Genomic DNA, 11,725 nt, shown 5'->3' on the forward strand with positions numbered 1-11,725 from the left:
AGGAGCTAAATCCTGCTAACTAGAACAAAGCCCTAGATAGACACTCTAAAGATCCAAACTTTCAAGCTATTTCATATATTCCCCTTTCAAACATCCACCTCTATACACTGCATGCACTTTGTAGAATCATTGAGAAAATTATGCACCTCTACATAGGGTTTGTATGGAAACTACAACCTTTATCATCTAGAGAAACTGGCATAAAAAGTATTAAGAGGGTATTGTGTGATATTGGACTTCATGGGGGGAATTTTGTGATTGAGTCAGACCCCAAGAGGTCATCTAATGGAAATAATGTTCCTAAGAAATCTTCTATTGGTGGGATGAAGGCCATAACATTCTCAGGATTTTATGGAAAGTTGAATAGGGCTTCATCTAAAGTCCAACACAACCAATGGAAGGCTCTACACCTCAACATGAGTTGTTTACCTTTAGCAATGTCTTTCTAATACAACGTGACTTTAAAATGCAAGGTAAGGTGATTGCAGCTATAGAGAAGCTCTGAATTTTGATCTGATAAAAAAATCAGAACACCCTGAATTGTTAGCCTCCATCCACTGCTTGCATAATGTCACATGCCTTCATGATGCAAGCATATGTGATTGCAGTGGGAGATAAGCCCTCACTTTGCAAACATAGGTGATTGCATTTGGAAAGAAGGCCCTACTTTGCAACATACAATAACCAAATATACTTTCTTCCCCTTTTTCCTTGCATGAAATATCCTCCAACTAATGCACTCCATGAGATACACCTCATATGATGGGAATCTCATTGAAAACTCTATGTGCTTTCAAAACTACACCATGTATGCTAAGATTTGGCATACATATTGAACTCCTATATGTATCTATAATATCTTCAAACTCAAAACCTTGCTCCCAAATCCCCAAAATAACCCAATGCTTGCTCGGCCTACCACTACTTGGAGTGTAGACAATGCATTCAAAGACAAACCCTTGGTTGGGAAATTGCTAAACAAATGGAGTATAGACACTATCTCAAATGAGAAACCTTTACTTGGCAATCTTATCATGAATTTGTATGCCAATATTTTGTCATCATCTAGCATGCCTTGTAGATGCAGTCATATGTGATTAGATATGGAAGTAGAGAATCAATAGAAACAATCCATGATAGATTTTTCATTGTTCCCTTCAACATCTGTAAATAGCAATCTCATCAGGATTAAGCTTTAACTGATTAAGCTTTAACTGATTAAGCTTTAACTGACAACATTTTCTTTTCCAATATCACAATTTGTGAGTGATAATTGTATTAGAAAAAAGAAACCAAAACTTCTTAGACCCTTTGGGGCAATGACCTTCTCCTTTAGCTTTTTTGAGTTTCATGCATAATGGCTATGCATGATCAAACAAGCACTATGAGGACACCACCTTCATTTCAATTAGTGTTGGCAACTAGTTGGCCTGAAGAGAATAGTAGCATCAGTCCAACCGAGATCCCGTGTTAGCAAACCGATATTGCAGGCTGGTGTATGTGAATCTTGGCAAGCTACTCCAAGAGCCCACCTCCTACAAGTCCACCAGCGCCCACTTCTCACATAGACTAAGTCATTTGGTTTTTCTAGATCCAGTTAACATGTTTGATGATCCTATTCTATCATTTCTCTTCTCCACCATATTAAAGTCTCCAACAAGGAGCCACTCCCCTTCTACAAGGAGGTCTTTCAGGAGCTCCACTAATTTGGCTCTTTCCTTTGTAGTGCAGGGTCCATCAGCATTGATAATGGTAATATGTTGATATGTCCACTTGAACTTTACTCCTAGAGCTCTCCCAGAGGGATCGTTAAACACCACCTTTGGCTCTAGGTCCCTGTCCACAATCGATAGGATACCACTGTATCAATCTACACTTCTCAGTAGAATACCAACTTCTTCCCCACTCCTTGCTTTGTTTTGCTTGCAGCATCAAGGTGATGCTCTTGGATGGCCCAGTAGTTAATTTCTTTGCCTTTTCTAACTACCTCCCAGGAGAGAGAGCTCTTCTTCTAGGTTTTGAGCCCCTACATGTTCCATGACTAGATAGCAATCTCTTCCATTACTCAGAGAGGGGTACAAACTCCTCCACCTCTAGGAACTCTTCCTTTGAGCCCCTGCATGTTCCATGACTGGATAGCAAGCTCTTCCATTACTCAGAGAGGGGTACAAACTCCTCCACCTCTAGGAACTCTTCCTTTGTGCCCTCTTTTCTATTGTCCTCCTCCATTGGTCCATTCCCTTTATTTGTGTGAGAGCTCATCATCTTATTTGCTTTGAGATTTTCCAGGTTGACTTCTTGAAGAACCTCAAAAATATCATCATAGAGAATGGGGGTTTTGAAAAATCTGGCGAGGCTTCTTTCAATTGTCCAGTCCCCCATAATTGGGATTTGAACCACTTGCAAGAGATGATAGAGACTTGTTGCCATCCTTTGTCTTTCTTTCTATATGTGGGTGACAACACAATATTTTTAACCATCGGAGATATCGTTTTTTGTTGAGCGGTTGACGTGAAACGCTATCTAGATGTGGCCTTTCTATTGCTATGATGGCCTTGGATGTGCTTTCGTGAATCTCTATGGTTTTTGTGCAAGCATTGGGCTACTCATGTGCCTGTTCATTAATATTTTCTGAAGGGGTCCCTATTTCAATATCCATTTGGAGCGTTATCGACATGACTTTTTCTTCGATAAACAGGGTCAACAGTCATGAACATGGTAGTGGGACACGACCTTGAAAAGTGCCCAACTCTATTACACTTAAAACAGGCATCAAAGAATGTTCTAAAGATTAGGGGAATGACCTTCAAACATGCCCATGTTCGTGGGCTGGGGATTTTTGAGATCCCACCATCAGTACACCTTGTTAGCAGTGATACCTACTACTGCTCTACTCTGTTGGATGAGACAAACAACGGGGTAGCGAGTGCTACTACCAGGTCTTTCAAATTGCTTCTTCTTAGCCACAACGGGAGGTTAATGAACTCCACCCAAACCGAGCACGTCTTGGAATGCATCAAGGGATTCAAATGAGGGGTCCCACGGAAGCACACACACTGGCTATCGATTGAGAAACAACGGACGTTTTACTAACACTTTTGTCACTATCGCCTCATTCTTGCTGGGCTAAATTGAAAAGAATACTTTTTCAAGATATTTAATGTGAGAAATGGATCCACTCTGATTCAGGATGTTGGAGCTATATAGACAATTAGTTAGTTCATCTTTGTCAAGCACTCTACCCATGCAGAGGGAGCAGCTTCGGAGAGGATGGAGCCACCATAGCCACGGTGAGGAGGGGATTCTTGGGAATGGGTGTGCCCTCACCCATGCCCTTTGCAAAAAATTAGAGATCAAACACCACTAGCACTCGAAGCCCTCATGCACCATGCTCTATTAAAGACACAGTACAAACCCGGGCACCGGTGCCGATATTTCCACTGATTTTTTTTAATGCTTAAAGGGGATTGACATCCCTCATTCACCTTGTCCTAAAAAAATTTCCAAGTGTAAATCCGAGCACCAAGGGCATTGACATCCCTAAACCACTTGTGATGTGAGGGAGCAGTAGCTGTATGGTGAGTTTCTTCTCCCCTGTTGTGCTCCTCTACCCGCTTCAAAATCGCCTGGCAAAACCCAAAAGAAATCTCTCTCTCTCTCTCTCTCTCTCTCTCTCTCTCACACACACACACACACATGATGGTATATTGTCTTAGGATTAAGGGGATGTGTGAGAAAGCTAAAGAGGAGGCCAAAGGTGGAGTCGAGTCTAGTGAAGAGGGGTTCCAAGCATGGAGAGGAGGGAGGACTTGGGAGAAGAGGGAGGAGGGAGGGATCTAACCACATGGGGGAGGGAGGAGCTTGAGAGAGGAGGGAGTGGCCATGGAGAAGAGGGAGCAGCTTGGGAGAGGATGTAGCCACCATGGTCATGGGAGGAGGAGGGAGCAGATTGGGAGAGAATGTGACTCCCATAGGCATGGTGAGGAGGGGAGTCTTGGGAAACGAGGGAGAAGTGATAGAACATCCATCACCACAGACAGTGGACAACAGACGAGGGAGAAGCGATAGAACATCCATCACCACAGACAGTGGACAACCTTGCCCTTGACACCGAAAAACCCCTGCCACATGGTCGATCGAGATCCTCTCACTTTTCACGTTTGACTTATGCATCCTGAATGCCATCCAAAAGACTTGCCACTATCAAACGTTACATAGCATTGGAGTCCGCTACCTTGTCTATAGAGCCCATGTAGAATTTGTATCAACAAGTGGTAATGTGTGTATTCGTGCATGCATGAGTTTAGAGTTGAGGTTGTCAGTAATGAAATAGTAGGTCCATGAAACCTCACAAATAGGAGTCTATCGGATAAGAGAGAAGGGTGGACAAAATTTTGGAATGCCTTTTTGTTTACTTTTTGAATGGGTCCCTTCATTTAAAGACTTTAGGATTTCTTTTCAAGTTTTGGTTTTAATGAGTGCGCGTGACCGATGCATCCCCAATGATGTGTGTGTGTGTGTTGTTGTTTTTTTTTTTTTTTTTGGGGGGGGGGGGGGGGGGGGGGGGGGGGGGGCGGGGTTGGTTTAAACCCAAAAAATGACGGCTCACCATCGTTTAGCACATAGTAGAAAATAGCATTTTCAAGTGCCTCTCTTAATTTAATTTAAGGAACTAACCTTATGTTTTAAAATATGCCAATGTGAGCCTTTACCTTGTTTTTTTTGTTTCTTGTGTGCTTAGGCGTATGCATTGTACCTCACTCGTTAATGCAATGCCGAGGAGCACAGCATCAAGAGAAAAGTTGATGCCTTTGTCGGATTTGTAAAGATGATAGTGAAGGCTGGTGTCTGATGTTCTCGTATCGCCAAAAAGATGTGCATTTCATGCGGCCACGTCTTTCCATTTGGAAAAGTGGTCTTTTAGTATTTTGCCATTCTACCTATTCACCACTTAGCCACTGCTTTTCAGCACAAAAAAGACGTGCCAAGGCGCCGAACTAAGGTTCCGATTGGAGAAAAGGAACCGTCCAGAGAAAGTGAGAGTTTTCTTAAAGGCGGAAAATTGACATATTGCTTGTTTATTAAAGACTCATATTCCACCCTCAAATTCTCCAACAAAGCAAAAAGCTTGGTACGGTAAAGCAGATTATTACATTGCCAATGGCATGGGCATGGCACATAGAATGCCCTTTCCATGTCTAAATTTGCACCCATTACAATGGTAAACCATCAACCCTCTCTTGATTGACATCAATGTTGGCCCCTTCGATTGAAGTGCGACCCTCAGCTCATTTGCGTGGTTGGGCCATTTGGACTACCATTTTATTTTCATTCTCATATGGTAAATTTACCGTACTTTCATATCCATATGATATTTGGTGATCGAAGATACATACCAAATTGTGAAGAATGGTATGATCGAAGATACATACCATGTTTAATCTACAAGATGAATTGAAAAAATTGTCCATGTTTAGGCCTGGTGAATACCTTACGATGTGTCCCAAGTTTTTCATGCATCGGCTATCAAGGTTTTGGAGTGCATATTGAATTTTTTGAAGATTGAAACCATACTTCCATACTCGTATGCATTTGTTGTGCGGTTACCTTGTGAAAAAAACTAGGTTGACTATAGATCCTTGGCAATGCGTGGCAAGAGACCCAAGCTAGGATGCAAGCTTGCGGTATGGGACATGAAACTTTCAGGTGTGGCAATAGGCCAGAGCAGATACAAGCTCCCAAGTTCAGGGATGAGCTAGATAGGCTTTTCGGTTGGAGGTGAATCATATCTCTACTGCTTATGTTTTTTAACAATCATGTTTGGCTCGTGTCATGTCATGTTGAAGATGCTTCCTTGGGGAGCACTTGAGTAAGGTGACCAACCCAAAACGTGCCAAAAGAGTCGACAAAAGACAAAAGAACCTCTTGCAGGTGTGAGCCATTCTCATTTCAGCACCTTACCAAGCATTTGGTACATGAACCATAAAGACTTTAATTGAATTAAGATGGTTTAAAAGGTGGACCTTATCCAAGGCCCCAAAATAAGATATTATAGCACCCAAGCTTGCACCTTTCAAGCTCTTAGGTAAGATTACTCTACATAATGGAAGGTGATAACCACACTGATGAAGCAAAAGGAATGTTGGGATGTATTTCTTGAATAAACTGCCAACAATAAGACGATTTACCTTGAGCCTCCGATACTTCTTGAGGTCCACTTGAGAAACACACCTCCAACACTACGAGATACACTGCCTTCGAGGTGGCGTGTCATTATAGCTTGTTTAGCAAGCCAAAAAGTGACACATATGCCTAAAGGCCATAAGGGAGAACTAAAGAGGCGAACAGAGAAGGCTGCCACTTCACACATGTGTGGTGCTCCGAGAGGGCGACAATTATGACCACCACCAAAGATGGGCGTAGCAGAGTTCGCCTGAAGAGATTAGCTTTCAAAGAGATTCTTGTAATTATATGACTCAGGATTCACTGAACTGGTCACAAAGGGTTCAAACTAAAACGAACAAGGAACAACCCTCGTCTGATGCCTCCTCTTACGTATACATCCAATCCATTGCCCTGCTACTCTCAGTACATCATACGGACTTAAACCCCTCCACACACCTCAAAAGCTACCATGCCCCTCAAAGGCACATCAACTGGACAAGGCAGAAGATAGGCCCACAGAACACACCTCCACTAGAGCACCGCACGCCCTCTAGCTCTGGTAAACCTCTTAAAATCCTGCGCCTTGTACAATTTTGCAATTTTGTATTGCCAAAACTAGTGAGCTCCTCCCTTGGGTTCCTCTGATGTATATTTTGTCTCCTTTCTAATACAATTCTTCCATGCTTTTATGGCAATAAAAAACCCTTAAAATATCCATCCAGCATAAGCAAACCAATCAAAGAATCTGAAAACTTATTTCTCCCTGTACCAAAAACACGCATAGACCTCAAAAATGAAACTTGGCTTTGCTGCAAAGACAAGAGACATAAACAAAAAAGAAAACCTTCATATGCAAAGAACATTATAAGATAAAACTTGTAGAGCTTTTAAATGATAGAATTGTTACATCTTTCTGCAAAACAATGGCTTTATAAAAGAACTTCTCCATGTCCATCCATGTATTGTACAACCTGGGAATCTTGAAACTTCCCTATGAGTGCAGAAATGAATTAAAAAGGAAGCAGAGCAAGTGTTATAACTGGACATTGGCTGGCTTGTACTCTGCTTTGAACTTGACAAGCCCTGGCACCATTAGGCAAGATACACACCTCACAACTGAAAAACTGACAGAGGTGTGGACATTTTGCCTCAAAGGCATAGATTTGGGTGAAACCACGTAGTATCAAAGCCAGCTACAAAATGTCATCTCACACCTGAAATGAATCATCCAAAATACACAAATGTGTAGCTAGCGAGATCGTTAGAAAGCACAGTATGGATCTAATTTACGATGCTTACAGACGTAGCCAACCGACTTACGCTCTTCAACGAGGGAAAGTCAGCACCCTCAACCACCAGCTCTAGAATCCCCAGGAGTAAAACGAGGTAGATTGACTAGCGAGTTGACTCTTGTAACACCATCCAATGCACTCCATTCATCGCCGTCAGCCACTGCAGGGGGCATCACAGCAGTCCCTGCTTCATCAGTTCCAATGCTGTTATCCGATTTGAGAGCCTTTTCGACGCTGCCTACACTGTTAAGAGATGGCATCACCGTACTGTCTGCTTCCAGCTTCCCCTGGCAAATATTGTCAGCTTCCACTTTAATCCTTGCTTCAGGCTGCATATTCAACTGATTCGACCCTCCTGATTTCACGTTAGAAGGTGTTTGCCCTTCATTTTCCGTCTCCTTAATCGGTACCCCCGCCTTCTGAAATGTTGCTGAGCTGGATCGTTTCCTGAGAATGGTCTTCTTTACATTTTTCCCAAGAGGAGCAGTTACTCTTTCTTTAGTAAACAAGCACACCACAGCACAATCATCAATTTTGGAAGTTGGAAACTTGGACCTCCATGCATGCACTGCCATTTCTACAACTGCCCTTGCAGCAAGCGACTTTGATGGTACAGATGCAACAATATCCACTACCTCTTTGTTACTTAAGACATCCCAAACCTGTTCCAAAAAACCATTAGAACGTCACCCAAATTGAAATTAAGAAGGTGAAATGATAAAAAACCGAGGATACCAAACTAATGACCTCATAATTCTAGCAGAAGTTACAGCCCTTTACAAAGACAGAACTTTAAAGCTAGCCCACCAAAAGAAATCAGCCACCAGACACAACAACATGAACCAAGCAGACACACGACTTACCCATTCGGCTAAAAATATTTAAGTAAACTTTTCCTTGAGGTACATTTGAAATTTGAAAGAAAGATGCCTCTGGGTATTGAACCTGGGTCCTTACACACCCAGACAGACACCTAAACAACTAGGTTACAACTTACAACCCCCCATTGACTGATGATACCAAACTAGTGTCCTGATAAAGATTAGGACTTAGAGCCCATTACAGAGGGAGAACTTCAAAGCTTGCCCATCGAAACAAATCAGCCACCAGAGACAACACCATAAACTGAGCAGACACACAACTTAACCATTCCGTTAAAATAAACAAGGTAAGCTTTTTACGAACCCCATCAGTTGCCAAAACAATAAACTGGTCCTGCTCCGTCAACGTGTGGTGAGTGACTTCAGGAACAGCAATAACGCCAAAATTTTTCAAGCAGAAATCACCAAAGGCCCTAGCCATGGCCAAACCAGGGGAGTTATCGTGAGGCAACCAAACTCTGTGCACTTCAGGCTCATCCTGTAAGGCAAACACCCTTCCCCTGCACTGCCGTATCCTCTCAGCTTCCTCTGCCAAACAGATAAAAGGATCTCAGCGGATGGTGCAAAGAGCAACAGCCTTCATGGCACAACATTTGTTGTGTAAGTTAGGTGAGTTGAACAAATGGAGAACTCACGTGGTAGATTGGGCTTTAAGTCAACAGTTAGTGGTACAGCTATAAGAGAGCCATCATCAGATCTGGTTCCTATTATTGCCCTTGAATCTCCCACATTTCCTAAAATCACCTCATTGCCCTAGAGGAAAGTATAGATGTACCAGAGGAAACATCATGTTAAAGGCTAGCTACAGCCTCTGCAACTTGAAACAGATACAAGAGGACAGTGTACCTGCTTAATTAGGGTTACTGCTGTCGTTCCGCTACAATAACAATCAACGTTGGCCACCTTCCCTTGAAGTTCTTTGTCCATTAACATGTATGCATCAAGAAAAGATTCTTTCCACAACAATTGAAAACTAGATGAAGCATCCACATCATTTTCAGATTTTTCATTGGCCTCAGCGTTCCCTGCCTCTGTCCGTGCAGCTTCAAGAGAGTGGTTGTTAAGTGTCTTAAAGCTAGACGCAAGCATTGAAGGCAGAGAGTTTCGAACAATCTGCGCAACCAGATGTCCATGAGGACCATGGCCATCAAAAACTCCACAAAATACTGCATCTTCTTGAGTCCCAAAACCCTGCAAGCGTAAGCAGAGACATATTACAGAGGCAAGCTTCCGTGCAAATTGACCACAACCAAGGCTCACATTCAATTGTAAAGTAAGGCTTCAAGAACTGATGGATGCAAAATCTGGAAAAAGAGAAATTTACCTCCCACACAGCCATAGCATCTTGATTGATTCCTTTGCGGCCTTGCTGGGAAAAGAGGCAGGCAAAGTTACTGGAGCCATTCGTACAGACTTTCTTAATGACACCCACCTCTGTTGTTAGGCTAGGATGAGAATCGAAAACCTCTCTTGACTCTTTTCTCATCTTGTCTTTGACACGCTTGAAAGGTGTATCAGGTGTTGCAGCTGACGATACGGGATCTTGAGGATGTGGAGCCTGCTTACGTTTTGCAGTGAGAGCTATTTGCTTTGTTGTTGCATTGATCGAGCTTGCGGAGGATGACATGCAAGTTCCCATGGTAAGAGTGACCTGTACCTTTGAACCAGAGGCCACGTATTTGGTGAGACGGCCACTTATGCTTATGCGCTGCACCTCCAGACCCGTGAATGGGCCGTTGTAGGATGCAATGCGTGCAATCAAGCGCTGCAACTCAAGCTTCCACAAGGCCCAACGCTCAGAGATGCCGGGGCAAGGGTAAGCCAGAAAGCTTAAGCACTGGCACATCACCCCTTGTGCCCCCAGTGTAGGGCACCAAGTGCCCCGGTCAGCGCAGACACCGATCTCTCTCCCTCTCTCTCTCTCTCTCGACACACCCGCACGTGCAAACACAACCAACCAGCAAACGAACAGATTGAAACCCTGATCGGGCGCACTAACCTCGGGGGGCTTCAGGGAATGGCGATTGCGCAAGCATGGCAATGGCGCTGCTGCTGCTGCGGCGAGTGATGAAGAGGGGAAAAGGCTGCGATCTCATCCTCTTTTGTGATTTCTCATCACATCCAATGTCTTTAATTTCTTTATAGAAATATTACAAACCTTGGGCTCCCAGACTCCATTTCGTAACCACTCTCTTTTATTATGAGAAGATCCTTGTAGGGTAGCCCTCAGCAGGGCTATAAATCTTTCCTCACCAATCAAACTAGTATGTGACCCTCGCGTTGCTGCGGCCAAAAAAACCATGGAAATTGAAGATCTCTCTCTCTCTCTCTCTCTCTCTCTCTCTCTCTCTCTCACACACACGAAGACATAAATGTATGTGCTCTCTCTCTCTCTCTCTCTCTCTCTCTCTCTCTCACACACACACACACACACGAGGACATATATAGGTAGGTATATGTGTGTGTGTGTGTGTACGCTTGCCACGTGTGAGGAGAATCGTACTATAGTCCTTGGAATCACTCTAGTAAGATAACAATGCATAGCTATGTCTTCTCTCTCTCTCTCTCTCTCTCTCTCTCTCTCTCTCTCTCTCATATTAGATCTTGAGATCAAGATTCATCGAGTAGATCTTTGCTATCTCTTTTTCCACCTTTTCTCCCTTTCTCAATTCTTTTGATTTGAGGACTGGATAGCTCTCTCTCTCTCTCTCTCTCTCTCTCTCTCTCTCTCTCTATGAGCACATGGAGTATTTTTAGTCAAATGGTTGCGAGCGACTCATTCTTCACACAACTTCTAATAAATTCAAAGTTCCCATATCTCCTTACTAATCAACCAACAACAATGTATCATATTTCTACCAGCTTGATTTTGTTGTGACATGCTATCAAAACCATGACTTGCCAATAAACATGCTTTTCATGACCCTCTATTGGTTGAAGAAAGATAGGTTTTGGTTGGTGCTACACTCTGGGGTCACTTTTGAAGGGCTACCAAGTTACCGAGGAAAGTCTCTCTCTCTCTCTCTCTCTCTCTCTCTCTCTCTCTCTCTCTCTCTTTGTCTAGTTGCTAGTGGCAGAGTGCTCTGTGTGCGTGTGTGTGTGTGTATCTCTGACACACACGGTGATGGTGGCGCACACACACACAAGTGTGTATGTGTACACACACACGTAAGTTGTCAGGCGTACAATTTTGGGTACTATAGTCTGCACGTTCTTGAAAAATGGTGGATTCTCTCTCTCTCTCTCTCTCTCTCTCTCTTTCACACACACACACACACACACACACACACAGAGGTTAACACGATGTCAGTCAATTATACAATTTTTGACTATTTCAAGCCATAGGGAAAGAATTGATTTGCATTGAATTTGGAGTACTTCATGTAA

The 11,725-nt window shown here is 43.1% G+C and overlaps 1 protein-coding gene and 1 long non-coding RNA gene across 3 annotated transcripts; both read right to left on the reverse strand.

Moving 5' to 3' along the window:
• Positions 1–2,772: 2,772 nt before the first annotated feature.
• LOC147451364 (uncharacterized) lies at positions 2,773–4,228 on the reverse strand. Its single transcript, XR_015189323.1, has 2 exons — positions 3,842–4,228; positions 2,773–3,626 (listed from the first exon to the last, which is right to left on the reverse strand). It is a non-coding gene; the product is annotated as an uncharacterized LOC147451364 (long non-coding RNA).
• Positions 4,229–7,027: 2,799 nt separating this feature from the next.
• LOC147451365 (putative protein phosphatase 2C 1) lies at positions 7,028–10,622 on the reverse strand. Of its 2 annotated transcripts, XM_086520302.1 has the most exons (5): positions 9,663–10,618; positions 9,185–9,529; positions 8,974–9,091; positions 8,643–8,866; positions 7,028–8,119 (listed from the first exon to the last, which is right to left on the reverse strand). In XM_086520302.1, the coding sequence occupies exons 1-5, from the start codon at positions 10,182–10,184 to the stop codon at positions 7,514–7,516; spliced, it is 1,815 nt and encodes a 604-aa protein (XP_086376428.1). In that variant the 5' UTR covers positions 10,185–10,618; the 3' UTR covers positions 7,028–7,513. The 2 variants fall into 2 exon arrangements, with proteins under 2 accessions (XP_086376428.1, XP_086376429.1); XM_086520303.1 differs by lacking the exons at positions 8,643–8,866; positions 8,974–9,091 and having other exon boundaries at positions 9,663–10,622.
• Between the last annotated feature and the right edge of the window lie 1,103 nt (positions 10,623–11,725).

This window comes from Adiantum capillus-veneris, chromosome 9 (genome assembly GCF_014529385.1).
Source record: "Adiantum capillus-veneris isolate H3 chromosome 9, ASM1452938v2, whole genome shotgun sequence".
Taxonomy (NCBI): domain Eukaryota; kingdom Viridiplantae; phylum Streptophyta; class Polypodiopsida; order Polypodiales; family Pteridaceae; genus Adiantum; species Adiantum capillus-veneris.

What these genes read in the sequence shown, in the direction of transcription:
- LOC147451365 (XM_086520302.1), bottom strand. Translation starts at nt 10,184, where the DNA reads ATGTGCCAGTGCTTAAGCTTTCTGGCTTACCCTTGCCCCGGCATCTCT. An exon ending in CAGTAACCCTAATTAAGCAG is followed by an intron (nt 9,092 to 9,184) that starts GTACACTGTCCT and finishes ACTTTCCTCTAG; the next exon opens with GGCAATGAGGTGATTTTAGG. An exon ending in CTTAAAGCCCAATCTACCAC is followed by an intron (nt 8,867 to 8,973) that starts GTGAGTTCTCCA and finishes TCTGTTTGGCAG; the next exon opens with AGGAAGCTGAGAGGATACGG.